Source organism: Jaculus jaculus, chromosome 13, assembly GCF_020740685.1.
Source record: "Jaculus jaculus isolate mJacJac1 chromosome 13, mJacJac1.mat.Y.cur, whole genome shotgun sequence".
Taxonomy (NCBI): domain Eukaryota; kingdom Metazoa; phylum Chordata; class Mammalia; order Rodentia; family Dipodidae; genus Jaculus; species Jaculus jaculus.
This window is the reverse complement of record NC_059114.1, coordinates 27844842-27871522: the sequence shown is the minus strand read 5'-3', so window position 1 is coordinate 27871522 and position 26681 is coordinate 27844842. Positions and strand designations below refer to the sequence as shown.

General features: G+C 40.3%; 1 protein-coding gene across 2 annotated transcripts; it reads left to right on the top strand.

Annotated features, from left to right (window-relative positions):
* The first annotated feature begins 7 nt into the window (after positions 1-7).
* Positions 8-26681, top strand: Rsrc2 (arginine and serine rich coiled-coil 2). 2 transcript variants are annotated; one of them, XM_045133062.1, is made up of 10 exons: positions 8-157; positions 7189-7346; positions 10247-10290; positions 12561-12751; positions 15360-15563; positions 17130-17252; positions 20631-20710; positions 23067-23299; positions 23652-23741; positions 26050-26681. In XM_045133062.1, the coding sequence occupies exons 2-10, from the start codon at positions 7265-7267 to the stop codon at positions 26227-26229; spliced, it is 1227 nt and encodes a 408-aa protein (XP_044988997.1). In that variant the 5' UTR covers positions 8-157; positions 7189-7264; the 3' UTR covers positions 26230-26681. The 2 variants fall into 2 exon arrangements, with proteins under 2 accessions (XP_044988997.1, XP_044988998.1); XM_045133063.1 differs by lacking the exon at positions 8-157 and adding an exon at positions 11080-11157 and having other exon boundaries at positions 7248-7346; positions 12539-12751.

Below are 26681 nucleotides of genomic sequence, written 5' to 3'. Positions count from 1 at the left end.
CCGGCAAGCTGCGCGCCACGCCGGGCCCTCATCTCTTTTGTGCCATCCGGGTCTCGCGCGAGCTATTTAGTCTGTGGCGAAGCTTCGTGGCGGCCGGTACTGTAGAGCGCGGCAAGTGGAGGCGCCGCTTTAGCGGCCAGGACTCTAGACTATGGCGGTAGGTAATAACTCGAGTTGAAAACCAGGGACATTTTCCTAGGACTCTACAGAAGTGTGGCCGAACGGTTTCCAAGGCTATCGTTCGTGCTTGTGTGTGGACAAAATGGCGCCGAGGCCGCTTTCTGCGCCCTCCATCATGGCTTCCTGATGCAGGGAGGGGGGGGAAGGAAGGCGCTGTGGATGGGGGTTGGGAGCGGCCGGGAGTGCCATTTTTTCTAGAACTTTCCTCATCACTTTCTCTATCTGTTTCCTTTTGGGTCGACTTAAACTGTCCAGTTGAGCTCGTCAGACCCTGACCAGGGATGTAGGTTTACGGGGGAGAAAAACGGCTAGGAAGAGGGAAGACCAGGGGTCGTGTCTGAGAAACGCGGGGTCAAAAAAGCAGTGTGTTAAGGGGCAGCGTGAGAAGAGAGCCCTTTACCCTCATTGAGGTGGGGGCTTGCATAATTTTAATTAGTGCTCGTCCGTGTAAACCTTAGTTCATTCCCCGAGGAGGAGGAAGGGTCTTTGAAAGAGTGAAAATTTCTTGTTCTGCCTAGTTCCCACTTAACGTGACTTAAAAAGCGATTCATGATGTTAAATAAGATTGAAGTCTTAAGAACCATGATCATGATCTATCGTTGTCTTTTTGTTTTTGTCTTTGTTTTTTCGAGGTAGGTAGGGTCTCACTCCAGCCCAGGCTGACCTGGAATTCACTATGTAGCTTCAGGGTGGCCTCGAACTCATGGCGATCCTCCTACCTCTGCCTCCCGAGTGCTGGGATTAAAGACGTGCGCCACCACGCTCGGCCTAGCTTTCTTTCTTTAAGACACCCTTCACTGACCCAGATAAGAACTACCGCACCTAAGTAACCTATTCTGAACGGTGAGCCTGCCTTGGCTACAGTGTGTCATTTTTGATAAATTGTGTTACGGGATTAGCTTATTTCTAGTCAACCATTGTCACTAGCCAAAAAAGTTCTGTCATCTCATTTTCAAAAATAAAAACTATTAAACATAAGGATTACTCTTTCAGATATTGGAGTAGCTGAAATAAGAAATGATAGGTGGTTCTTACCCTCTGCCCGCTGCATATCTGATTGCATTTACAATATTTTTAAGGGTTTTTGAAGAGTTGGTAGAGTTTTACTTTTGTTTTTTAAATTGTAGAACTAGTTGACAATTTTTTTATTTTATTTATTTAGTCTTTTGCACCTCTGATTTTTCTTGAGCTCCAGTAGTTTGAAAGTGAAATTACTTCAAACATTGTTTCTTCAGTTTCCTGTAATATAGACAACTTAGTATTGACTCTGCTGTGTACCTGTGCACTGAGAAAATGTTTCCTTGTTACTAGGATGCTACAGATGTGAATTATAGGAGACAGGTGGCTGTCAAAAAGACCTAGTGCCTCAGCAGTTTCGTGGTACATGTTTTTTTTTGTTGTTGTTGTTGTTGTTGTTGTTTTTAATTTTTTTCGCCCCAAGGCAGGCTTTCACTGTAGCTCAGGCTGATTTGGATAGCACTCTGTACTCCCAGGCTGGCCCCAAACTCACAGTGATCCTCCTACCTTATCCTCTTCCCCCCCCCCCATCAAGTGCTGGTGATTAAATTCTGGGCCACCACACCCAACTGTGTTCATAGGGAAATCTTTTTGCATGTTCTGTGGCCATTTATCATTACATTACTTGTTTTTAGTGTTTATGTAGCAAAATGAACCAGTAACTGGAAACTTCTGTTGCCTGGGCTAATAAGTCTCTTAGATAAAGAAGTTGTTTTTTGAATTCTGATCTTGTTTCGTTGCAAAAGTACATGAGACACTGTAACCTAGGCTACTTAAGGGACTTTGTTGCAGAACAAATAGAGCTGGTAGTGGTGGTGTGTGCCTTTAATCCCAGCACTCTGGAGGCAGAGGTAGGAGAATTCAAGGCCAGCCTTGGGACTACAGAGTGAATTCCAGGTCAACCTGGGCAGAAGGGAGGGAGTTGGAAATTAGTGTTATCCCCAGTGGTGTGATGTAGCATCGTGGATTAATAGACAAAGCAAAGAAGCAGTGTTATTTTTAGGGGAGTCAGCTAATGTTGCTGCATCTCACCTGTAAAGTGAGAACTTTGAACTTGATTCTGAAGGGTGAAAGCCTTTCCACACAAAATTAGAGAAGGAAATATACATACCCCGGAATTCTAGTCCTTCAGGTTAATTCCTTCCTTTGCTGTTTCTCACTAGTCTTTTTCAAATATTTATATATTTAAGGGGGGAAGGGTTGGAGGGATGGGTTAGCAATTAAGGCCTTTGATTGCAAAGCCAAAGGACCTCGGTTAAGTTCCCCAGGACCCACGTTAGCCAGATGCACAAGGGGGTGCAAGTGTCTGGAGTTCATTTGCAGTGGTTGGAGGCCCCCGGCACGCCCATCTCTCTCCCTTTCTCTGTCAAATAAATAAATAAAACTAAATAAATGGTGAAAAAGAAAGGGGTGAGCCAGGTCCTCTTGCCTACAAATGAACTCTGGGCACGTCTGCCACAATGTACTTCTGGCTTTACCTGGGTACTGGGGTAATAAACCCTGGATTATCAGACTTTGTAAGCGAGCACCTTTTAAGTCATGGTAAGGAGGATTTTTAAAAATATTTTTATTTATTTATTTGAGAGGAGGGAGAGAGGGAAAGAATGGGCACACCAGGGCATCCAGCCACTATAAACAAACGCCAGCCCGGCGTGGTGGCACACGCCTTTAATCCCAGCACTTGGGAGGCAGAGGTAGAAGGATCACTGTGAGTTTGACACCACCCTTGGGACTCCATAGTGAATTCCAGGTCAGCCTGGGCTAGAGTGAGACCCTACCTCGAAAAACCAAAAAAAAAAAAAAAAAAAAAAACCAGATGCATGCATGTGCTACCTTTTGCATCTGGCTTACATGGGTCCTGGGAAAACCAACCTGGATCCTTTGTTTTTGCAAACAATCACCTTAACCTTGAAGCTGTCTCTCCACCCCATGGTTAGAAGTTTAGCCCATAATTTTTCCTTGTTTATTTGAGAGTGAGCATGGACATGCCAGGGCCTCCTGTAGGCACATGCACCACTGCGCATCTGGCTTTACATGGTTACTGGGGAATCAAACCTGTGCCATCAGGATTTGAAATCAAGTACCCTTAACTACTGAGCCAGCTCTCAAGCCTTTTTTGGGGGAGGGGAAGGTAGGGTCTCATATCTATCCCAGGTTGACCTGGGATTAAAGGCATGTGCCACCACACTGTGCTGGCCTTTTTTTTTTTTTTAGGTAGTAATGTACAGATTAAATCCTGGAGTCTAACACTGATTTTTGACACATTTTAAACTCTCAGTACTTGTTGAAATGATGCATTTCCTTTTACTAATTACTCGATTTTCTGGGATATTCTTATTAAAGGAAGAAGTTGATCATTATATGAAGAATGTGGTAATTCCCTCTTTATTGAGGAAAGGTTTCCTCTGGTGTCCTAAGAACTTGATAGGCATTTTGTGCATAAAGGGTCAGGTGATAAGTTTTTGATTTGTGAGTAATGTGTAGTTGCATGGTATTTGTTTGTTTTTTACCACCCTGCCCTCTTTTAGGGGTCAGGGTCTCAGCCCCGGCCTGCCTTTTGCCAAAACATGACCCAGAACTTCCTACATCTCCTGAGTGCCAGAGATCTAACTCAAAGCTTTGTGCATGCTAAGCAAGCACTCTCCCAACTAAGCTATACCTCCAGCCCCATACCTTTTATAGCTGAAAGTGTATTCTTGGCTCAAGAGTTGTACAGAAGCTGTTTGTTAGTTTGCTAGCCCTGTCTTACGTCATCAGCTCCTTGTGTGTGTACTGCCTTACTTTCCTATGTAACTTCTCGAGTCCTATAACTCACCACTGTTCATCTTGCACATATTGCAGAATATGTTTCCAGACACTTTTCAAACTGCATCTATAAAACACTCTTGGTGCCACATACCTATGATTCCAAATCTGCATAAGTAGGAGGATCAGGAATTTAGGCCATCCTGGGCTGGAGAGATGGCTCAGTGCTTAAGGTGCTTACCTGCAAAGACTAAGTACCTAGGTCTGATTCCCCAGTACCCTTGTAAAGCCAGATGCACATGGTGGCCCTGCAGCTGGAGTTTAAGATGGCTAGAGGCCCTGGCATACCCATTCTCTCTTCTCTCTCAAATAAATGGTTTAAAAAAAAATTGAACTCAAGGAAACTTTTCAGCTCTACTTTGTCTTTGGGGGGGGGGTCCTCGAGGTAAGGTCACAGTCTAGCTCAGGCTGACCTGGAGTTCACTATGTAGTCTCAGGGTGGCCTCGAACTTGTGGCGATCCTCCTACCTCTGCCTCCCAAGTGCTAGGATTAAATGCAGCCACCACCACATCCAGCTTGGCTTCTATTTTTTGATGTCATCATTTTTTCCTTCTATTGAGTATTTTGTGTAGGTAGTGTCAGGCACAGTGAAGTCATGAATATCAATTCTATTTTGTGCCTGAAAGACAGTATTGTAAACAGTACTCCCCTTCCTTTGGCTCTTACATTCTTTCTGCCACCTTTTCCAAGAATGGTCCCTAAAACTTGAAGGGTGTGATAGAAATGTCTCCATGTAGTGCTAAGTAGTCCCCTGTTATTTTTCAGCACTGTGGTAAGTTTTGAGTCACCACATTAGTCACTGCCATCTGAAAAGAGAAGCTTCTCTAACCAAAAGTGAGAACAGTATTAATAACATGCAGCCCTTAAATTGATGAAATTTTTATTGGACTGCACAGTTCAGCAGAGCCACAAAAATAGGATTGGTGGTGGTTGGGGTTTTTTTTGTTTCTCCCAGTGGTGGTAATTGAAGTCTGCTTCAAGTGTGCTAGACAAACAAATGAACCATTGACCCACATCTTAGCTACAAATAGCTTCAGTGGAAACCTAATAACTGAAATTCGTTTCTTGGTAGATTTCTGTACTGACTGCTGTGTTAGCATGGTTGACTTCTGTTAACTAGAAGATGACTGGTACTTAATTAAGAAACTTATCCTGAAATAAATCGGGTCTCTAGAAGTGCATACTGTTGATTTTTCCCCCTCCTTTTTAAAAAATATTTTGATTTATATATTAGAGCGAATGAATGAGTGTGCCAGGGACGCTAGCCACTGCAAACTCCAGACTCATGGGCCACCATATGCATCTGGTTTATGTGAATTCTGAGAAGTCAAACCTGGGTCCTGAGGCTTCGCAGGGAAGCACCTGAAGTGTTGTCTGACTGTAGCCCAGGCTTACCTGGAACTCACACTGCTAGTACCAAGCTAGCCTCAGATTCCCAGTGGTCCTCCTACCTCTGCCTCCCAAGTGGAGTGCTGGAATTTAAAGGTGCGTGCCACTCCCATCTTTTTTTATTTTTAGTAAAAAATATTTTTATTTATTAGAGAGAGAGAGAATGGGCACACTGGGGCCTCCAGCCTCTGCAAACAAACTCCAGACGCATGTGCCACCTTGTATATCTGACTTACATGGGTCCTGGGGAATCAAACCTGGGATCTTTGGCCTTTCAGGCAGATTCCTTAACCACTAAGCCATCTCTCCAGCCCTTTTTTCCTCATCCTTTTTTTATTTAAATTTATCTGAGATAGAAAAAGGCAGAGAGAGAGGATGCATCAGGGCCTTGAGCCACTGAAAACAAACTCCAGATGCATGTGTGCCACCTTGAGCATCTGGCTTACATGGGTGCTGGGGAATCTAGTTTTGACCCTGGGTCCTTAGGTTTCACAGGCAAACACTTAACCGCTAAGCCATCTCTCCAGCCTCCCCCCTTTGAATGTTATCAGTGATAGAGCTCTTGCTTAGTAAGTGTGAGACCCTGGATTTCATCCTAATGTGCAGTGATACACTATTTAAATTGTAATGATTGCCTAGTATAAAAGGCTTTAAAGTAGAAACAGCTTCTTTTATAATCTAGAAACATTTCTTTTTAATTTTTTTTATTCATTTATTTGAGAGAAGAAGAGAGAATGGGTGCTCCAGGGCCTGTAATCATTGCATATGAACTCCAGACACTTGTGCCCCCTTGTGCATCTGTCTAATGTAGGCCCTGGGGAATCAAACCTGGGTCCTTTGGCTTTGCAGGCAAATGTCTTAATCACTAAGCCATCCCTCCAGCCCCTTAGAAACTTTCTTACACTGTTTAAAAATCTTTTAACAATTTTAAGCTCCCTTATAAACTTATAGCAGTTAATTTTAAGTGTTTGAGAAACAGAAGAGGTTCATCAGGGCCTTCTGCTGCTGAAAATGAACTCTAGACTCATGGGCCGCTTTGTGAATATGATTCTATGTAGGCACTGTGAAATTGAACCTGGGTCAGCAGATTTTATAAGCAAATGCCTATAACTACTATAAATAAATATGCCAATGTAGAAGTAATGAGTCCCAGTTTAATTACTTGTAAAGTCATTAATTTGGCTCACGAATATAAAAGGGCTTTTAGGGGCTGGAGAGTTGGCTTAGCAGTTAGGTGCTGCCTGCAAAGCTGAGGAACCCAGGTTCGATTCCCCAGGTCCCACGTAAACCAGATGCACAAGGTGGCAATTGCGTCTGGAGTTTGTAGTGGCTGGAGGTCCTAGTGCATCCTGTCTGTCTGTGTGTGTGTGTGTCTCTCTCTCTCTCTCTTTTTTTCTCCATCAAATAAAACAAAAATTAAAAGGGATTTTAGTTTCTCTACTGGAAATACTGAGAGCCCTCATCCTTAAGGTCTATTACTGTTACATGAGTGTCTCCTAAGAAATCAGCCTTACTTTTTTTTTTTTTTTAGATTTCTTGTGTGATAAAGCTCAGGTGACTGTCTTTGTGTTCCCCACCTTTGCTTTTTTAGTTCCTCCTCCTTTTAAGAAATTATAGAGACATTTTAGATGAAGTTGAACACTTTGATCATTTTCTTTTTAAGCAGCAAGGAACTTTATTAGAGAAAATTAATAGTAATGGTTTAAACACATTGTCAAAGGAGGAGTGAGACCCTCCACTCAAGAGTCTGATCTTTTATTTATTTATTTATGTATGTATGTATTTTTGACTTTTAGGCTACTGATACAGAACGAGATGGACTAGCCCCAGAAAAGACATCTCCAGATAGAGAAAAGAAGAAAGAGCAATCAGATGTATCCGTTTCTCCTAGAGCTTCAAAACATCATTATTCAAGATCACGATCGAGGTCAAGGGAAAAAAAAACGAAAGTCCGGTAAGACATTTAATTTGCTAAAATTAGTATATTCTGGATGGAGATAGAGTGAGTATTCAACATGCTTTAACTTCTCCCTCCCTCCCCCCCTAAACTAAGTGTTAGCATCTGTGGGAAGAACAGTTTTAGTTTCCAATGCTGAGGATGGAGCTATGCTGTGCACATACTCCTTAACAACTGAGTTCCTCCTTAACCACTGAGTTCTACTAAAGACCTTGGATAGGATATTTTTGAAGCAAGTTTGATGTTTGCAAATGCTACATATTCTTTGGTTCTGCCTTGCATCGCCCTTCCCCACCACCAAAAGAACATGCACACTTTTTTTCTCTCTTTTTTACTTTTAGAAGAAACTAGCAAGGTATGTTGGTAAATACTTGTAATCCCAGCACTTACTAGGCTGAGGGTTGTGAGTTCCAGGCCAGCCAGGGCTTCATATTGAGAGACTTTCAAAAATAACAAGTTGTGAGACTAAACTGATACAGGAAACAATGTTTTACTATTTTTAGTGGTAGAGACTGGCTTTGAAACCCAGTACTGGGGGAAAATGTTAATTGAAATGAAGGTCTGAGAAGTAGTAAGTAACAACTGAGCCATCTTCCTAGCCCCCCAAATACTTTTTTTTTTAAAGTTTTATTTATAGATAGGGATTGAAAGATGGAGAACGAGAGGGTGAGGGAGAGAGAATGGGTGCATCAGGGCTCCAGCCACTGCAGGGGAATTCCAGGTGCATGTGCCCCCTTGTGCATCTGGCTAATGTGGGTCCAGAGGAATCAAACAGGGGCCCTTTGGCTTTGCAGGCAAATGCCTTAACTGCTAAGCCATCCCTCCCTTCCTCCAGCCCCCAAAATGCCTTTTTATATCTATATATTTGAATGTTTTTGTTTGTTAAATCAAGCTTTATTGATAAGATGGAATCAGAATATATTGCTAGGAACAGCAGCAGCCCCTGCCAATATGTATATTTGAATTTTATAACCAGTTTTAAATTAAATATTTTCAAGCTAGCCTGATTTGGGCAGCACAAGCCTATAATCAGTATTTAGAAGATATACACGAGAGGATTAGGAGTTTGAGGCCAGTCTGAGGTACTTGGAACTATCTCAAAAAAACTTCAAGTGCCAGGCGTGGTGGTGTACACCTTTAATCCCAGCCCTTGGGAGGCAGAGGTAGGATTGCTGTGAGTTCAAGGCCACCTTGAGACTACATTATGAATCCCAGCTTAGCCTGGACTAGAATGAAACCCTGCCTCTGAAAACCAAAACCAGGGCTGGAGAGATGGCTTAGTAGTTAAGGCGTTTGCCTGCAAAGCCAGAGGATCCCAGTTCAACTCCAGAACCTGCCTAAGCCAGGTGCATGCATCTGGAGTTCGTCTTCAGTGGCTGGAGACCCTGGCATGCCCATTCTCTCCCCCCCCTTCTCTCAAATAAATAAATAAAATACATTTTAGAAAATCTAATAACATACCTTTCATACACAAGTATGCCAAACAGCCTAGCCTGTTTGGTTTGATTTTTTGAGGTAGGGTTTCACTGTAGCTCAGGCTGGCCTGGAACTCACAACAGTCCTTCTACCTCTGCCTCCCAAGTGCTGGGATTAAAGGTGTGCACCTCCACGCCCAGCTTTTTTTTTTTTTTTAATATATATTTATTTATTTGAGAGGAAAAAAGAAGCAAAGAGAGAGAACGGGCAAGCCAGGGCCTCCAACCACTGTAAACAAACTCCAGATGCATGCACCCCCTTGTGCATGTGGTTTATATGGGTTCTGGAGAGTCGAACTGGGATCCTTTGGCTTTGCAGGCATGCACCTTAACCTCTTGAGCCTTAGGTTATGGGTTTTTTTGTTGTTTGTTTTTTTGTTTTCCTGACAGGGGTATCTCTGGCCCAGGCTAGCCTGGAGCTTGTGATCCTCCTCCCTTGCTCAGTCTCCACAGATAACATGTGTGTGACAGCTCCAAACTGCTTATTTATTTATTTGAGATGGAATGAATACAGCAGGGCTTCCAGATACTGCAAATGAACTCTAGACACGTGTTCAAACTTGCGTATCTGGCTTACATGGCTACTGAGGAATTGAACCTGGGTCCTTAGGCTTTGTAGGCAAGGACCTTAACTTTCACTGGTAAGCCATCTCTCCATCCAATTATTTCTTTTGAGATGAGATTCTGTGTACCCAGGCTGACCTGAAACTCAAGGTGTTCCCACTGCTGAAATTATAGACATGTGCTTTCCTTCCTGCCTAGTTTATTCAGTGCTGGAGCTCAAACCCAGGTTTTTGCTTGTTAGTAAAGCACTCCACCAACTACATTGTCAGTAGTTTTCATTTACTTATTGGTTTTTATAGTCTCACTGTAGTACAGACTGACCAGAACTACTATGTTGTCCCAGCCTGGCCTCAAACTCAGCAGTCCACCCTGCCTCTGCCACCTGAGTGCTGGGATTAAAGGCATTTATTTATTTATTCTTTCTTCAATTTTTGCTTTCTTGTTTACTTGTAATAAACCCACTGTAAAGTTGCTATAAGCTAGAAATACAAAGCACAATGAGCTAATCAGAATGTTTTGTTAAAGCACTTTAAGAATCTATCTCTAGAAGATAATGTCTTAAGCCAGACATTGTGAAATATGCCTGGGAACTATAAGACCCTATCTCAAATACACAAAACTAAAAAGCATAGTCATTGGAGGACTAGTAAGTAGCTAGGCTGGTATAGAAATTGAGGAGGAGCTTAGCTGTTTTGCTTTATTTGTTGTGCCTGATTTCAGACTCAAGGCCTTGAGCATGTTTGGCAAGCACTCCACCCAGAGTTGCACCTCCAGCCTGGGAAATTTTTGTGAGGCATTGTAATTTGTATTGAACATGATTGTGTATTTTTGTTTATGGTGAATTCTTTGTGTTCACAGATAATGAAGGAAGAAAACACAGGAGCCGGAGCAGAAGCAAAGAGGTAATTAACACTTTGTAGTGAATAGGTATTTTTAAATTCTTGTAAAATGTCTGGTAGAAATGTTTGTGTGACTGACTATATGCTGTTGACCAGGTAAGTACCAAAACTTGAGATTTAAAAGGTTAATTGGGTTATAAATGAGCATGATTTGTTTGGATTCATCATTTTCAAGAAGATAGTTATTTATAAAAAGTACCTTCAGAAACTTAACTTTGTTATATGGTGAAAATATTCACAATAAAAATATGACTGGTTTTTTTTAGGCCTGTCATACAGAGCTTCCATTAATCTGAGGTCCTGAGTTTTCTTATCCCTGAAAACTGCTCAGGATTTTTAAAATAACAGTCATCTTTAAGCATCAATACAATAGCTATTTGTGGGCTAGGTTTTCTTCATGAAAAACAATGAGTTTTCTTTAGTAGAATCAGTTCATTATCCCTAATAGAATTGAATCTTGAAATAAAATGTGAGGGACAGCTATAGAAATGGCATTAACTACAAAACTTAAGGAAAAATAAAAGCAGCAGCTTTATGACAGAGGAGTAGTGAACTTGCCTCACCCACCTGTGAAGACCAGGAATGAACTACAAAAGGAAGAGTTGAAGTAGTCAGAAAGCAAGAAGAATTGTAATGGGGCTGGGCAAGGGACTCCTAAAGCGAATATGGGCAGGGACTTCACCTCTTCCCGTAATGGAAGCTCTGTTAATTTTTTAATTTAGGAGAGTTTTTGTGAAAATGACTATCTTGTTTAGCTCACATGATAACATTTCTATAATAAATCATACTCAGCGTGCTAATGCGCGAAGAGACTGAACTGAAGACGCTGCAGACTCAGATAGCAAAATAATAAGCCTACTCCATGATAAGGTAACTATTAGTCATTCAAACTCCTATTTCCCTTAAATATATCTTAAATCAGTTAAGGGTTTTAATGTTCTTTTTAAAATTAATAGTGATGTTATGTTTGAATACTGATTTAAAATAAACTCTAAAATCTTTGGAAGCTTAACAATAAAGCTTTTCTAGGCTGCCACTGTATGTCAAAGTCAAGGAAATTTTCTTTTCCATTTGGTCATATTATAGAGAACTGACCATGAAAACTAGTTTAAGTTTGTGTTACAGGTCTCTTACCTTTCTGCAATATGAAAAATTACTGATCATTTTCAGTTGTGTCATTGTGCTTGTTACATTTGATTAGCTATATGCTTTTGTGTTTTTTAAAAAAACTAATCTTAGTCAAAAGAAAGCTGGTATGGCCTATTGTGAGAAGCATAAATGGTGCGTTATGATAGAGAAATGGTGGCCTGGCCATCATAGGGTGGGGTCCGTGTCCAGTTCAACTACTGTATAGCTCTGTGTCTTTAGATCTTAGTTTACATAAAATAAGAGGAGAAAGTTAGAGAATCTGGGGGTTTTTTTAGATTTAAAATTTAGTCACCCTGCAGTATTTTGGATTTTACATTTTTTAAATAGAAGGTGGGTTTAACAAATCTTAATGTGTAAATGTATTGCTTAGCACTTTCGGCTTTGTTTGAATGGTAGGAATGAGACTTGATTATAGGTATTTTAGCTTGAGTCTTTGAATGCTTATGTTGTGAAAGCCTTGATATTAATTTTTCAAAGTATAAGGGGAATAACATTTTATCAGAGCATAGGAATTGTTAACTCTGGTTTGATTGCTAAAATAAACAGACTTGGTTTCTTTTCTACTGTAGTATATGAAATGTAATAAAACTAAACCTGCTAGGATTAAGATAAGCTGATAAGTGATTTTTTTTTCACAGCTTATAAACATTGAAAGGAAAATAAGAGCTGTCCTTTTGAGAGGCTGTGTCAATGTAGTTATAGACACTGCATAATTTGAAATTGCAGAAAATATTAATGCTTGATAAAATTACATGTTTGTGATTTGATTTGAAAGATATTTTCTGATGTATTTCAACTTAAATAGTATGTGCCCTGGGTTTAGAAGTTGATACATACATGATTCCTCTTTACCTGGTGTAATGACGCTTCAGTATCTGCTTTTAAATTGTTTTTATTGTACTTAAAATAATTTGGAGAACAAACTGCAATTTGGGATATTTATAAACAAAAATTAGTAATGACATCTGCAAATTTGGGTGATATAAAACTAGAACACTTTTTTTATTTGCCACACACTCCTAAGGTTACTAATGTTACATCACAACATTTTTGTCTACTGATACCCATACTAACTCTTTTTGTTGCGCTATTTTCCTGAAAGAACCAACTTCTTCTTAAAACAGGCAAGAAGACATGAATCCAAAGATAAATCCTCTAAGAGACACAAATCTGAGGAACATAATGACAAAGAACATTTTTCTGATAAAGGAAGAGAGCGACTAAATTCGTCTGAAAATGGTGAGGACAGGCACAAACGCAAAGAAAGAAAGTCATCACGAGGCAGAAGTCACTCAAGGTCTAGATCCCGTGAAAGGTGAGTGGTTCTGATATAATTTAATGCCTTCTAGTACCTTTAACTTCCATAAAGGTTTCATTAGCACAGAATAACAAACACACAGAAAAACCCCTACTAGGAAATAAATTTGTTTAATATTTTATTTATTCTAGAGAGAGAATGGGCACAGTAGGGCCTCCAGCAAATGCAGATAAACTTCACTTTGGGCCACCTTGTACATCTGGCTTAGGTGGGTACTAGGGACTCAAACTTGGGTCCTTAGGCTTTGTGGCAAACCATCTCTCCAGCCCAGAAATAGTGTTTTGTTGTTTTGTTTTTGTGGTTATGACATAATCCTTTGGCACCCTAATAGCTGAAGCCTTTGGGGGCTAGAGACAAAGCTCAATGGTACTTACCTATCATGTATGATTCTCTGCAGCAATCCCCAGTGCTTAAAGAATGAATACATGGGTTGGTTAATTGATTGATTATGATGATGGATGCTTAGCACATTTAATTAATGGCTAGATTTCTTTAAAAGATTGGCTAGCTAGCAGTGAAAGATTATTGTTAAACTTCATGTAGCTTAAGCTGGTAAGTGGTCCTCTTAACTTGAATATAGAATTAAGTTACTCTTTAAACCTTGGTTTACATTTTCTTTTGTAATTTTAGGTTGTGAGACAGGGTCTTAATATAGTAGTGCAGTCTCTCCTGGAATCACTGCAGCCTAGGTTGGCAGTACTGTTTTGTCCTTCTGAGTGCTGGCTGGCGTAGTGTTGGGTTTTTGGTGTTTTTTTTTTTTTTATTTTTATTAGCATTTTCCATGATTATAAAGAAATCCCGTGTTAATTCCCTCCCTCCCCCCCCCCAACTTTCTGGCATAGTGTTTTGCTTTTAGGTGCTGGGAATTGAACCTAGGACTTCACTCTTGCTAAGCAAGTGCTCTACCACTGAGCTATTTCCTCAGCCCTATGGTTTGATGTTTTTGCGACAGAATTTCATCTAGCCTGGCACACACTATGTGGACCAGGCTGCGGATTTTTTTTATTTATTTATTTATTTATTTTGCAAGTAGAGAATGGGCACACGAGAGCCTCCAGCCACTGCAAATGAACTCCAGACTCATGGGCCCCTTGTACATCGGGCTTACGTGGATCCTGGGGAATCGAACCTGGGTCCTTTGGCTTTGCAGGCAAATACCTTAACTGCTAAGTAATCTCTCCAGTCCTGAGATCATATTTGTTTTTTTTTTTTTAATTTTTTTGTTTATTTATTTATTTGAGAGTGACAGAGAGGAGGAGGAGAAAGAGACTGAGAGAGAGAGAGAAAGAAAGAATGGGCGTGACAGGGCTTCCAGCCACTGCAAACAAACTCCAGACGTGTGCGCCCCCTTGTGCATCTGGCTAACGTGGGTCCTGGGGAATCGAGCCTCGAACTGGGGTCCTTAGGCTTCACAGGCAAGCGCTTAACCGCTAAGCCATCTCTCCAGCCCTGAGATCATATTTGTATCAGTCCATCTACATTTTACCAGATGCTGGGATTACAAGAATGTACTATCTCACTTTTCTAGAAATGGGGGTATGGTTTAAATTTTTAGGGAATTGTTGCTTTTGGTAAAAGAAGCCAATATTTGGTGCTGGGGAGTTATCCTAATCGATAAAGTGCATGGCAAGTGTGAAAACCTAAATTAGATTGCTGCAACCCATATAAAAATACCAGGGATGGTAGCCTGCAGTCTTAACCCTACTACTGGGGAGGCAAAGGCAGGATCCCTAGGGCTCCTAGGCCAGCTTCGTCGATAAGAGACTATCTCCAAAGATGAATGGTGTTCCTGAGAAGTAACATTCAAGGGTGGTCTTCAGGGCAGATGCATGCACACATACGCACCATAAAATAAGTGAGCAGGAAAACTTAATTGTGTTTGGAGAATTCTGTGGGCAGTAATAATTACGTATAATACCTTAAATACTTGGAACTGTTAAATGAAACCTTAACTTAGCGGTAGGATGAACAATTTAATTTTACAGGGAGGAATCATCAATGAAGGTCCACTTTTCTTTCTAAATGCAGCACACAGTAATTTTATTACCTGCCTATGAACTTGTCATAGTTGGCACATGCCTGGGATCTCAACACTCAGGAATTAAGAGACAGGAGAATCAAAAATTACAAGGCCAGCTGGCCATGGTGGTGCACGTCTTTAATCCTAGCACTTGGGAGGCAGAAGTAGGAGATCGCATAGTGAATTCCAGGTTAGCCTGTGATAGAGGGATACCTTACCTTGAAACCTCTCTCCCCCCACCCCCTCGGCACCCTCCCTCCAAAAAGAGCTCTGGCTCTCATATTTCCTGGGGTTTTTTGTTTTTGTTTTGAGGTAAGGTCTCGCTCTAGCCCAGGCTGACCTGGAATTCACCATGGAGTCTCAGGCTGACCTCGAACTTACAGCAATCCTCCTACCTCTGCCTTCCTGGTACTGGGATTAAAGGCGTGCACCATCACGCCCAGCTGTACTTCCTGCTATTGACTTCTGTCTCTGCTGTGGGTGTTGAAGTAAGAGATTCAAGGCCAGCATGGGCCACGTAGGGAGAACCTTAAAGAGAAAAAAGCGAACTATTAGTAATTACAAGTTTATGTGCTTGAATTTTAGGCGTCATCGTAGTAGAAGCAGGGAACGGAAGAAGTCACGGTCCAGGAGTAGAGAGAGAAAGAAGTCTCGATCCAGAAGCAGGGATAGGAAGAAGTCAAGATCTAGGAGCAGGGAAAGAAAACGGCGGATCCGATCTCGTTCCCGCTCAAGATCAAGGCACAGGCATAGGACTAGAAGCAGGAGTAGGACAAGAAGTCGAAGTCGGTAAGTCTTACTGTCCTGAATGAAATATAATATGCACCTTAAAGAATTTATCTTCAACATGTTAAAATTCTGCATTGCATTTTTGTTGCCAATTAAGCTGAAATATGAATGATTACCTCATCAATAAAATCAAAACTAGGCAGGCTATAGACGTGGCTTAGTGGTTAAGGTGCTTGCCTGTGAAGCCTAAGGACCCAGGTTTGATTCCCCAATACCCACATAAGCCAGGTGCATAAAGTGGTACGTGCATCTTGAGTTTGTTTGCAGTGACTAGAGACCCTGGTGAGCCCATTCTCTCTTTTTTGTCTCTCTAAATAAATAAACAAAAGTAGGACATGCTAGTCCCTGAGTTGTATGCAAGTATTAATAATCAAATAAAGTTCAAGCCAGGCATGATGGTGCACGCCTGTAATGCCAGCACTCAGGAGGCAGAGTTGGAAGGAATACCATGAGTATGACCATAAGAGCTAATGTTAAGTGACTGTCACATTGGTATATACTAATGATTTGTGTATTAACTAATAGTAAACCACAAAACAGCCAAATTGTAATATAAGTTCATTATTGTTAGAGATTAAGTCTACTTGTGCAAGAAATCCAAAATTACTGGAGGCCCTGATGTGTCCATTCTTCCTCTCTCCCTCCCTCCCTCCATTCCCCTCTCTCTCCCTCCCCCCCCTCGCATATAAATAAAATATTTATTAAAACTAAGAAAGGAAAAGAAATATATTTCAATCTTAGTTGTAGTGCTGATGACTGATACAATCATAGAAGATGTATCATTGATTTTTGTTGGAACCATATACATAAAATTTGGCACTTGAGAGTCACAAGAAAAAGGATCACAATAAGTTCAAGGCCACCCTGAGACTACATAGTGAATTTCAGGTCATCCTGAGCTAGAGTGAAGCCCTACCTTGAAAAAAGGAAAGAAACAAAAAAACAATTGGTTTCTGCCAGGTTTGTAATGATACATACCTTTAATCCAGCATTTAGGAAGCAGAGGTAAGAGGATGGATCACTGTGCTTTCAAGGCTACCCTAGGACTACAGAGTGAGCTCCTAGTCAGCATGAGTTAGAGTGAGTCCCCACTTCAAAAAAAAATTAAAATAGGGCTGGAGAGATGGCTTAGCGGTTAAGGCGCTTGCCTGTGAAGCATAAGGACCCAGGTTTGATTCTCCAGGTCCCACGTTAAGCCAGATGCACAATAGTGGTGCATGCGTCTGGAGTTTGTTTGCAATGGCTGGAAGCCCTGGTGCACCCATTCTCTCTATCTCTCACTCTGCCTCTTTCCCTCTCTCAAATAAATAAATAAAAATAAAATAATAAAATATTTTAAAAGAAAAAATTAAAATAGTTGGTTTCTATTCAATGTGGTGACTCAGGCCTGTAGTTCCAACATTCTGGAGGCTACTCTGAGTAAAGATCAAGGCGAAAATGAGACCCTGTTTCAAAATATTTTTTTTTGTTTTTATTCAATATAGGTATTGCATGGCATAATGATGCATTAAATGCTATTTACTGCTAAATGTATTGCTAAACTAAACAAATGTTGTTTTGTTGCAGAGATAGAAAGAAGAGAATTGAAAAACCAAGAAGATTTAGCAGAAGTTTAAGCCGGACTCCTAGTCCACCTCCCTTCCGAGGCAGAAACACAGCAATGGATGCTCAGGAAGCTTTGGCTAGGAGGTACGTGTATTTTTCATTTAATTCATTTTTTCCTTCTCAACTTTTAAGTGGATGCTTGATTGTTCAGACAGAATGATTGCTTCTGAGAAGATAATTTAACGAAGTCTAACCATAAATCATGTGGCACCTGTAAAACACAGGGCTGTGTAAGTAGTTGACTTTTTTCTTTTGAATTCTTAACATATTTGCACAAATAGATGTTTTTGCATTTATGACTGTTTCTATTTCCCTTTCCTTAAATTTGGACTCTCAAATATTTTTGTTTATATTTGAAACTTTCTTGAATCTTAAATTTGGTTCAAGAGCTACTTATTTAACTCTGAAATGGCTTTGCCTTTACTTTTTTCTTCAAATAAACACAATACTCAAAACACTGAGGATTCTGTCAGTCATATTTAGTTTTAAGGTGAGACTAATACACATCATTGCTCAGTTTAGTATTTTGTACCATATCGAAAACATGAATACTTCTGAGATTTTATATTGTTTCATAGATGAGTGATTGTGAGGCCACATGCAGCAAGACTGTGTGATATTCTAAAAATTAACTCATAGGATTTGGTTTTTTGTTTTTTTTTCTTTTTTCCTTATGAAATTGAGTTTGTATTTTTTTTTCATTATGAAAATACAGTTATCACAATGTAACCTGATGTGCTGCTGCCCTGTGAAGCCAGCCTGGCAGAAACTCAAGCTGATCAGCAGCAGCAAAGGTGTGAGCTCATCCCTTCTTCACTCCATTCACCATCGTGAATGGAGTTAGTTCCAAAACTGCAGCAGCCATTGCAGTGCAACTGCTAGTAGACAGTCTTGTTTTGTTTCAAAGTCAACTGAATTACAAAACTAGTTTATAATGAATTCTTTGTTCACTGAAAACTAAACCTTAATGTTTACTCTTCCTATTATATTATTATTTTTTTAAGTTTATGTCCATTTATGTGTGTATTGGCCTCTTGCCTCTGCTAATGAACTCCAGATACATACAACAATTTGCATTTAAATTTACATGGGCATATGGGGATCAAGCTCAGGCCAGCAGGCTTTGCAAGCAAAGTAACCACTGAGCCATTTCTTCTGTCCCTTTTTTGTTAATGAGAGAGGCTTTAGCCCCTGCAAATGAACTCCAGATGTATGCACCTTGTGCATCTGGCTTACATGGGTTCCTAGGAGTTGAACCTGGGTCTTTACACTTCACAGGCAAGCACCTTAACTGTAAGCCATCATTCCAGCCCCTGTCCCCTATTTTTGAGTGGCACACACCTTGTACTGGAAAGGTAGAGGCAGAATAATTAGATTCAGAGGGATCATGGTCTACATAGCAAAATTAAGGTCAGGTTGGACTGACTACACGAGGTCCTGTCTCCAAAAACATATTTTACCAACAACAAAATTTTACATAGGCAGAAATATTTATCCTACCCATAACTGAGGGCTAACTCCACAATGCATGACCCATATACCTCAACAAGGAGGGGCCAAGGGGAGGGGGTAAGTCATGGATGAGCCTAATAATAGTACCAAACTGACTGTGTTTGCTGAATAATACAAAACTAATTAATAAAAAAAATTACTTAGAGCACTAGTAATCTTTCAGGAGTAGCAGAATACAATGATTTCTGGGCTACTTTAAAATTTTGAAGTGAGCCGGGTGTGGTGGCACACGCCTTTAATCCCAGTGCACCAGAGGGATAGGATCACAGTGAGTTTAGGCCACCCTGAGACTAATTCCAGGTCAGCCTGGACAAGACCCTACCACGAAAAAAAAATTTTTTAGGATAGTTCGTAAGACATTAGTATAAAGTCTTTGCATGTTTTTATTTATAATCATCTGTAATCTATATTATATAATCTGTATTATTGTGCCAGGTGTCGTGGCGCATGCCTTTAATCCCTATACTCAGGTTATCAAAGGTAGGAAGATCACTGAGTTCTAGGCCAGCCTAGAACTAGAGTGAGACCCTACCTTGAAAAAGCAAATACAAAAGATGATTTGTAGTACAATAATCTGTTAGGTAAATTTTAGCAGTTGTTAAAATAAGTACCAATTTACTATCAATATAATGTGTTGACCATATGTCTCAAAAAAAAAAAACTTTTTGTATGATCCCACATTAAACAGAGGAATCGCATTTAAAATATGCTCAATAAACTAGGGGGTCCTTATGAAGGAAAGAAGTTTCTGTCTCATTAACTGATTGATAGTAATGGTTTGCTGTATATAAGAATGAATTTGACAGATGTATTCAACCTACATGTTTGTTAATCTACTGTGAACTATACATTTATATTTATTTTATTTGGATGGATTTATATTTTGTGTTACTCGTGCCTTTGCTAGGCATTACTTTCTTCCTTTGTTAAAGATAATTTCCTGGTTATTTTCCTCTTTTCCCACCCCCATTTAATTAGATTCTGAAGTATGGAAAGGCTTATTTATCTTCTCAGTTTACTGCAGATGTTTAATGTTTATTAACTTGAAGACTATAATCCCTTATTTGAACATAAATTTTTTTTTCTTAGTTTTTCAGGGTAGAGTATCTGCTAACCCAGCATGATCTCAAACTCATGGCAATCCTCCTACCTCTGCCTCCCAGGTATTGGGATTAAAGGTGTGCGCCACCACACTTGGCAAAAAAATAATAATAATTATACTATTTCAGTGTATGGGTGTGCCAGGACATCCTCTTACTATGCTCCAGACACATGCCACTTTTTACATCTGGCTTTATGTGGGTACTGGGGAATTAGACCCAAGCAGTCAGGCTTTGCAAGCACCTTTAGATGCTGAGCCGTCACTCCAGCCTTGAAGCCCTGAACATGATTTGTTTTTATTTTAAATTTATTTATTTGAAAAAGCAAGAGAATGAATTACACAGAGAGCATTAGCATGGACACAACAGTCTTATGTCCCCGCAAATGAACTCCAGACACATGCACCACTATGTACATTTGTGCTTCTGGCCTTACGTGTTTACTGAGGAATCAAACCCAGATCATTGGGTATTGCAACCTTGCAAACAAGCACCTTTAACTGCTAAGCCATCTCTTTAGCCCTGCTTTGTTTTGTTTTTTTGAGGAAGAGTCTTACTCTAGCCCAGGCTGACCTGGCACTTTTCAAACAGGGTCTTGTTGAAGAGCCCATAATGAAATCAACAGTCAAGTGGGCATAGGAAAGGCAGCTTGCTTTTCTTGGTAGATTGCCATAAGCCCAGCTGTTCAAAGCCTTCTCAGACAATAGAGAGATAATACGAACAGTAGTCCTTAACTGACATTTCTTATTAGGAGATACTTATAAAATATCTTGCCTCTACATGTATGAAGGTACATATACTGATTTTATATTGAACTTAGTGTTAAATTTATTTAAATTGTCTTTAACAGATTGGAAAGGGCGAAGAAATTGCAAGAACAACGAGAAAAAGAAATGGTTGAAAAACAAAAGCAACAAGAAATGGCTGCAGGTAGATTATACCAAATTTAAACTGTTATGAACATTTACAAGCCTGCCCTTGTTTCACATATCTAATTAAAACTTTGTTTCTAGGTTCCCATAATGTTAGTAGTTTATATTTTCTCTAGATTCAGCTGATGTGCAAGTCAATGTGTAAATATCTCCAGGCTATCCTACAACTCATTAATTCTTCTCCCTCTGCCTGTGCCACTATCTCCAACTTAGTTTAAATTTTTTTTTCAGCTGGGCTTGGTGGTGCACGCCTTTAATCCCAGCACTTGGGAGGCAGAGGTAGGAGGATCACCATGAGTTTGAGACTATACTTCGACAACATAGTAAATCCAGGTCAGCTTGTGCTAAAGTGAGACCCTACCATTTTTTTTTTTTTCAAGGTAGGGTTTCTCATTATAGCCCAGGCTGGCTTCAAATTCAGCAGACCTCATCCCTCTACATTTCAAGTGCTAGGATTGAAAGTGTGCACCACCAGTTAAAAAAGCTAGGTATGGTGGTATGCGCCTATAATCTGTACTCTGGAGGCTGAGGCAGAAATATTGCAAATTCTATCTTATCTATCTATTTATTTGCACATGGAGAGGAGAGAAAGAGGATGCATATGGCAGGGCCTCTAGCCACTGCAGATGGATTCACCACTTTGCATCTGGCTTTATGTGGGTATTGGGAATCCAACCTGGTTGTTAGTCTTTTCGGGCAAGCATTTTGACTGCTGAGCCACCTCTCTAGCCTGCCAGTTCATTTTTAAATTGCTTACCTTCCTTCCACAACACTTTTATTAATTTTTTCAAATGTTTACTTTCAGGTGATAAATCTGACATAACATAAAATATTAAGAAAGGGCTGGATTTGTAGATACGTGCCTTTAATCCCAACATTTGGGAGGCCGAGGTAGAATCACTGTAAGTTTGAGGCCACCCTGAGAGCAAAGAGTGAATTAATTCCAGGTCAGCCTGAACTAAAGCAAGACCATACCTTGAAAACCATTTTATATATAAATATTTATATTATATATGTGGTACAAGGATAGGATTTTCAGTTATACTTGCAGTAGTACTACCATAGTTCATTTCCATGAAAACTCTATTTGTATAATTCATTTCATCAAAGTAAGCAGACTTTCTGTTGGATACTATTTGTGGATAAACACACTAACATATTAATGTTTTATATATAACTATATCTGTATATACAAACATTTCCTCATACTTTTTAAAGTCTCCTGCATTGTTGCAAAATAGAAGTTTTTGCTTTATTTTTTGACAATTTCATGCATGTATATAATGGGTGTTTTTTTTGTTTTGTTTTTGGTGTTTTGAGATAGGGTCTGGTGCTAACCTAAGCTGACCAGGAATTCTATAGTCTCAGGGTGGCCTCAAATTTATAATGATCCTCCTACCTCTACCTCCCAAGTTCTGGGATTAAAGGCATGTGCTATCACACCTACCTATATAATGTATTTTGATTGTGCCCTACCCCTTTCCCCCATTGCTCTCTTACCCCATTCATTAAAACCCCTTGTCTCCCTACAAGACCCCCTGAATTAACATTTTTTTTAAATGTTACTTATTCACTTTATATTAAGAGGCAGAGAGAGAATAGGTACACTAGAGCTTCTAGCCACTTCAAATTAACTCCAGACACATGGGCCACCTTGTGCATCTGGCTTATGTGGGTATTGGGCAACCAAACCTGGATCCTTTGGCTTTGCAGGCAAGCACCATAACTACTAAGCTATTTCTCCAGCCCCATTTTCTGCAGTGATGTAACCACTGGAAGGACCCAAGCATTCCTGTTAATGATCTCTGGCCTGTGCCCGCGCAGCTAGCCCTGTTTCAACTTTGTGGGCCTCACCCACGCATGGGAGTAAAATGACATTGACATAGAAAGGGACTACTTTGGGAAAAGGGTACTCACTAGAAAGGAGACAGGCGTCCCAGGCCTTAACTGGTATGCCTTCTCTCCAGCCCAAGATTTTTTTAATATATATATTCAAGCATTTTATTTGGTATAAAATAGAAATTTTTCATCTTATAAAAATTCATACTTAGGGGTTGGAGAGATGGCAATTAAGATGCTTGCCAGCACAGTCTGACAACCCAGGTTTGACTCTTCAAAGACCATGTAAGCCACATGCAAGTCTGGAGTTCCATCACAGTGGCTGGAGGTCCTAGTGGGTCTATTCATTTTCTCTCTTGAATTAAATGAAATGGGCCAGCTTGCCGTTAAAAAAGAGGAGTTCAAAGCCAGCCTGGGGCTTACAGAGTGAGTTCTGGTCATCCTGAGCCAAAGTGTGACGCTACCTGTAGTGAAAACAAACAAACCAAAAAAACTCATGCTTGCCTCCTCTTTAGCCGCTGCAGCCACTGGAGGTTCTGTACTCAATGTTGCCGCCCTGTTGGCATCTGGAACACAAGTGACTCCTCAGATAGCTATGGCAGCTCAAATGGCAGCCCTGCAAGCTAAGGCACTGGCAGAGACAGGAATAGCTGTGCCCAGTTACTATAACCCAGCAGCTGTGAACCCAATGAAATTTGCTGAACAAGAGAAAAAACGGAAAATGCTTTGGCAAGGCAAGAAAGAAGGCGTAAGTTGTATTCTTTTGTCCATTGTCACTAATTAGCAGTTAGATTTTTTAAATTGGAATGGTGAAGCTTGTTATTAATAGTCTAATTTTCCATACTTGGTTAAAGCTGTATGTTACCTATGTAAATCTTTTGAAGAAAGGTAATTACCTTACTCTTACAAGGGGGGGGGACCTGTTAGTTTAGGTATTTCCTAAGGATGTGTTATGATCTTGCTTACATTTTATTTTCTCCAATATCTCATAACAAATCTTCAGGTAAATGTCAGTGTTTTATAGAAACTGTCTTATGAGATTAATATCCTATTAAAAGATTTAAATTTTACACAATCTAAAATTTAATTCTTCTTTATAGGACAAATCTCAGTCTGCTGAAATATGGGAAAAACTGAATTTTGGAAACAAGGACCAAAATGTCAAATTTAGGAAATTAATGGGTATTAAGGTGGGTTAAACTTTGTGTTGAGATTGACACTAACTTCTTTTTGAGGGTTTTGTTTGTTTTTGTTTTGGTACTCAGAAATGGGACCCAGGTCATCAGGCATTGCAAACAGATATCTTTAACCATTGAGCCATCTTTACTTTACTTCCCCTCTTCTCTTCCCCCCACCCCATAGTAGGGTTTCGCTGTAGTCCAGGCTGACCTGGACTTCACTATGCAGTCTCTCTCAGGTTTGGGTTGGTCTTAAACGCTGTGCTGAGATTAGTTCTGGATATTTTCCTGTGCATTTCTGTCTATGCTATCCAGATTTCACAGATTTATCTATACCTGTAGTCCTTACTCTGTTAGACAATGTATATAAGCTGTTCATTTTAATACTCTTTTTTTGAGGTAAGGTCTTGCGGCTGGAATTCACTATGTAGTCTCAGGGTAAATGAAATTTTTGGACTGTGGAAATTGCTCAGTGGATAGTGCTAGAAAACACGAGTTAAGATCCCTACCCACCTATGTTTAAAAAAAAAAAAAAAGGTCAGGTGTGGCAGGAAATACCTGTAACCACAAATCCCAATCCTGGGGAGGTGGAGACAGGAGACCCCTTAGGCTAGCATGTCATTGTCCGAAAAAATCAGGTGGAGTTTGATTAAAGAAGGTGCCCCCTCAACTACAACAAACATAACTAAACCGGGCGTGGTGGCGCACGCCTTTAATCCCAGCACTCGGGAGGCAGAGGTAGGAGGATTGCCGTGAGTTCAAGGCCACCCTGAAATGACAGTTAATTCCAGGTCAGCCTGGACCACAGTGAGACCCTACCTCGAAAAACCAAAAATAATAATAATAATAACTAAATGTAAACCTGGATGCATGTACACATACCACATACACATTATGTGGAGGGGAGTGTCATGGAGGTGATGCATACTTGTAATCCCAGCATTGAAGAATCACAACAAACCTGTGGTTTTTGGGCTCTTCTAGCCTTCTTGGTGAGCTACAAGACAGTATAAGACCCTATCTCAAATAAAGGAAAACTGCCAGGCATAGTGGCACATGCCATTAATCCAAGCACTTGGATTAATCCTCTGTAGGAGGATTGCCGTGAGTTTGAGGCTACCCTGAGACTGCATAGTGAATTCCAGGTCAGCCTCAGGCCAAAATTGTCCTCTGGCCTTAACACACATGCATGTGTACTCACATACAAATGAAATTTTAGCTGGGCACACATTTGCAATTCCAGATTACAAAGCCAGATGCAAGAGGATTACAACAGGTTCAAGTGCAGGCTAGGCGATATATCCAAGAGCCTATTTCAAGACGCTGGACAGAGTGGCTTACAGCTTTAATTCCATCTGTCCTGGAACTCATTGTAGCCTAGGCTGGCCTAGCACTCACCTTGATCCCCTGACCTCGGTGCTCAGATTAAAGTGAGAGACTCTACACCCTTCTCAGAGGGATTTACTTGCCTGCCAAACCTGGAAAGGCCCACAAATGCTCAGACTTTGGTTATTATTAAGGGTTTTGGTTCTTCATTTAAGAAATACTTGGGAGCCGGGCGTTGTGGCGCACGCCTTTAATCTCAGCACTCGGGAGGCAGAGGTAGGAGGATCTCCAAGAGTTCAAGGCCACCCTGAGACTACATAGTGAATTCCAGGTCAGCCTGGACCAGAGTGAGACCCTACCTCGAAAAGCCAAAAAAAAAAAAAAAAGAAAGAAAGAAAGAAAGAAATACTTGGCTTACACTAAGCTTGCTTGCTTTTTGCATTTAAACTTGCCCTTCTCTGTACTGGTCTCCCCTTGGATACTCTGGGTACTTTTAAATATTTTACTTGTTTGTAAGCAGAGAGAGAATGGGTGCACTTTAGCCACTGCAAATGAACTTTAGGTGCATGTGCACTTGGTACATCTGGCTTTACATGGGTACTGGGGAATCAAACCAGGGTTGTGCTTTGTAGGCATGCACTTTAACCACTGCCATCTCTAGTCGTCATCCTCGTTGTTGTTGTCGTCGTCGTCATGGTTGTCTAAGCAGGGTCTCACTTTCTAGCCTGGGCTAACATGGAGTCTCACTGTGCCTTACCTGGAACACATGGTGATCCTCATACATTATATGCCACCCCATCCAGCTTCCCCTGACATACTTGGGTTAGTTGCTGTTGTCTTGTCTCTCCTGAGTGTGCCATGCCTAGAGAGAAATTCATCATCTTATACTAAGTAATTGAGGTTAAATGTGTATCCTTAAAATGTAATTTAGCCAGGCTGTCAAATCACATAATACTATCTGAATTGATTTCAATATTTTCTACCTAATATTTAGAGTGAAGATGAAGCTGGATGTAGCTCAGTTGATGAAGAAAGTTATAAGACTTTGAAGCAACAGGAAGAAGTTTTTAGAAACCTTGATGCTCAGTATGAAATGGCAAGATCACAAACACACACACAAAGAGGAATGGGCTTGGGTTTCACATCTTCAATGCGTGGAATGGATGCAGTTTGAAAGATCATTCTTTTTATAGACTTATTGTTTTGATGCCAGGTCCTTGTTCACCAAACAGCTAGCATTCTAGCTTGCATGGGTGTTGCATTGACTTTAATTTATTGAAAAATACGATTTTTTTGTAAATAATCAGATCAGTGATACTGGTGTTAGTGTTGTAATCAGGTTAAGCCCACTTCCATTAAACTTGACAGGACTATAGAAGAATATTTTTTAGTTCATGAATTCTACTTTTCAAATATATTAAAGCTGCAGGTGGGATGAAATCTCATAGATTTTTCGTGTCTGATGTCTTGTGTACTTTTGTACTTAATTAACCTTGTACAGTTATTTTCATCTCTTGAAACATGAAAGAAATGTTATGTAGATGTTCTTTAGAAAAGATCTGGCCATTTGGTACATGTCCAGCACAGATGGCTGGTGGTGATGATAATAAAAATGGTTTTCTCAAA

Excerpts from the sequence above, each read along its gene's own strand:
- Rsrc2 (XM_045133062.1), top strand. The coding sequence starts at position 7,265 with ATGTATCCGTTTCTCCTAGAGCTTCAAAACATCATTATTCAAGATCAC. Across the intron at positions 10,291-12,560 it reads GCCGGAGCAGAAGCAAAGAG|GCAAGAAGACATGAATCCAA; the intron begins GTAATTAACACT and ends TTCTTAAAACAG. Across the intron at positions 15,564-17,129 it reads AGGACAAGAAGTCGAAGTCG|AGATAGAAAGAAGAGAATTG; the intron begins GTAAGTCTTACT and ends GTTTTGTTGCAG.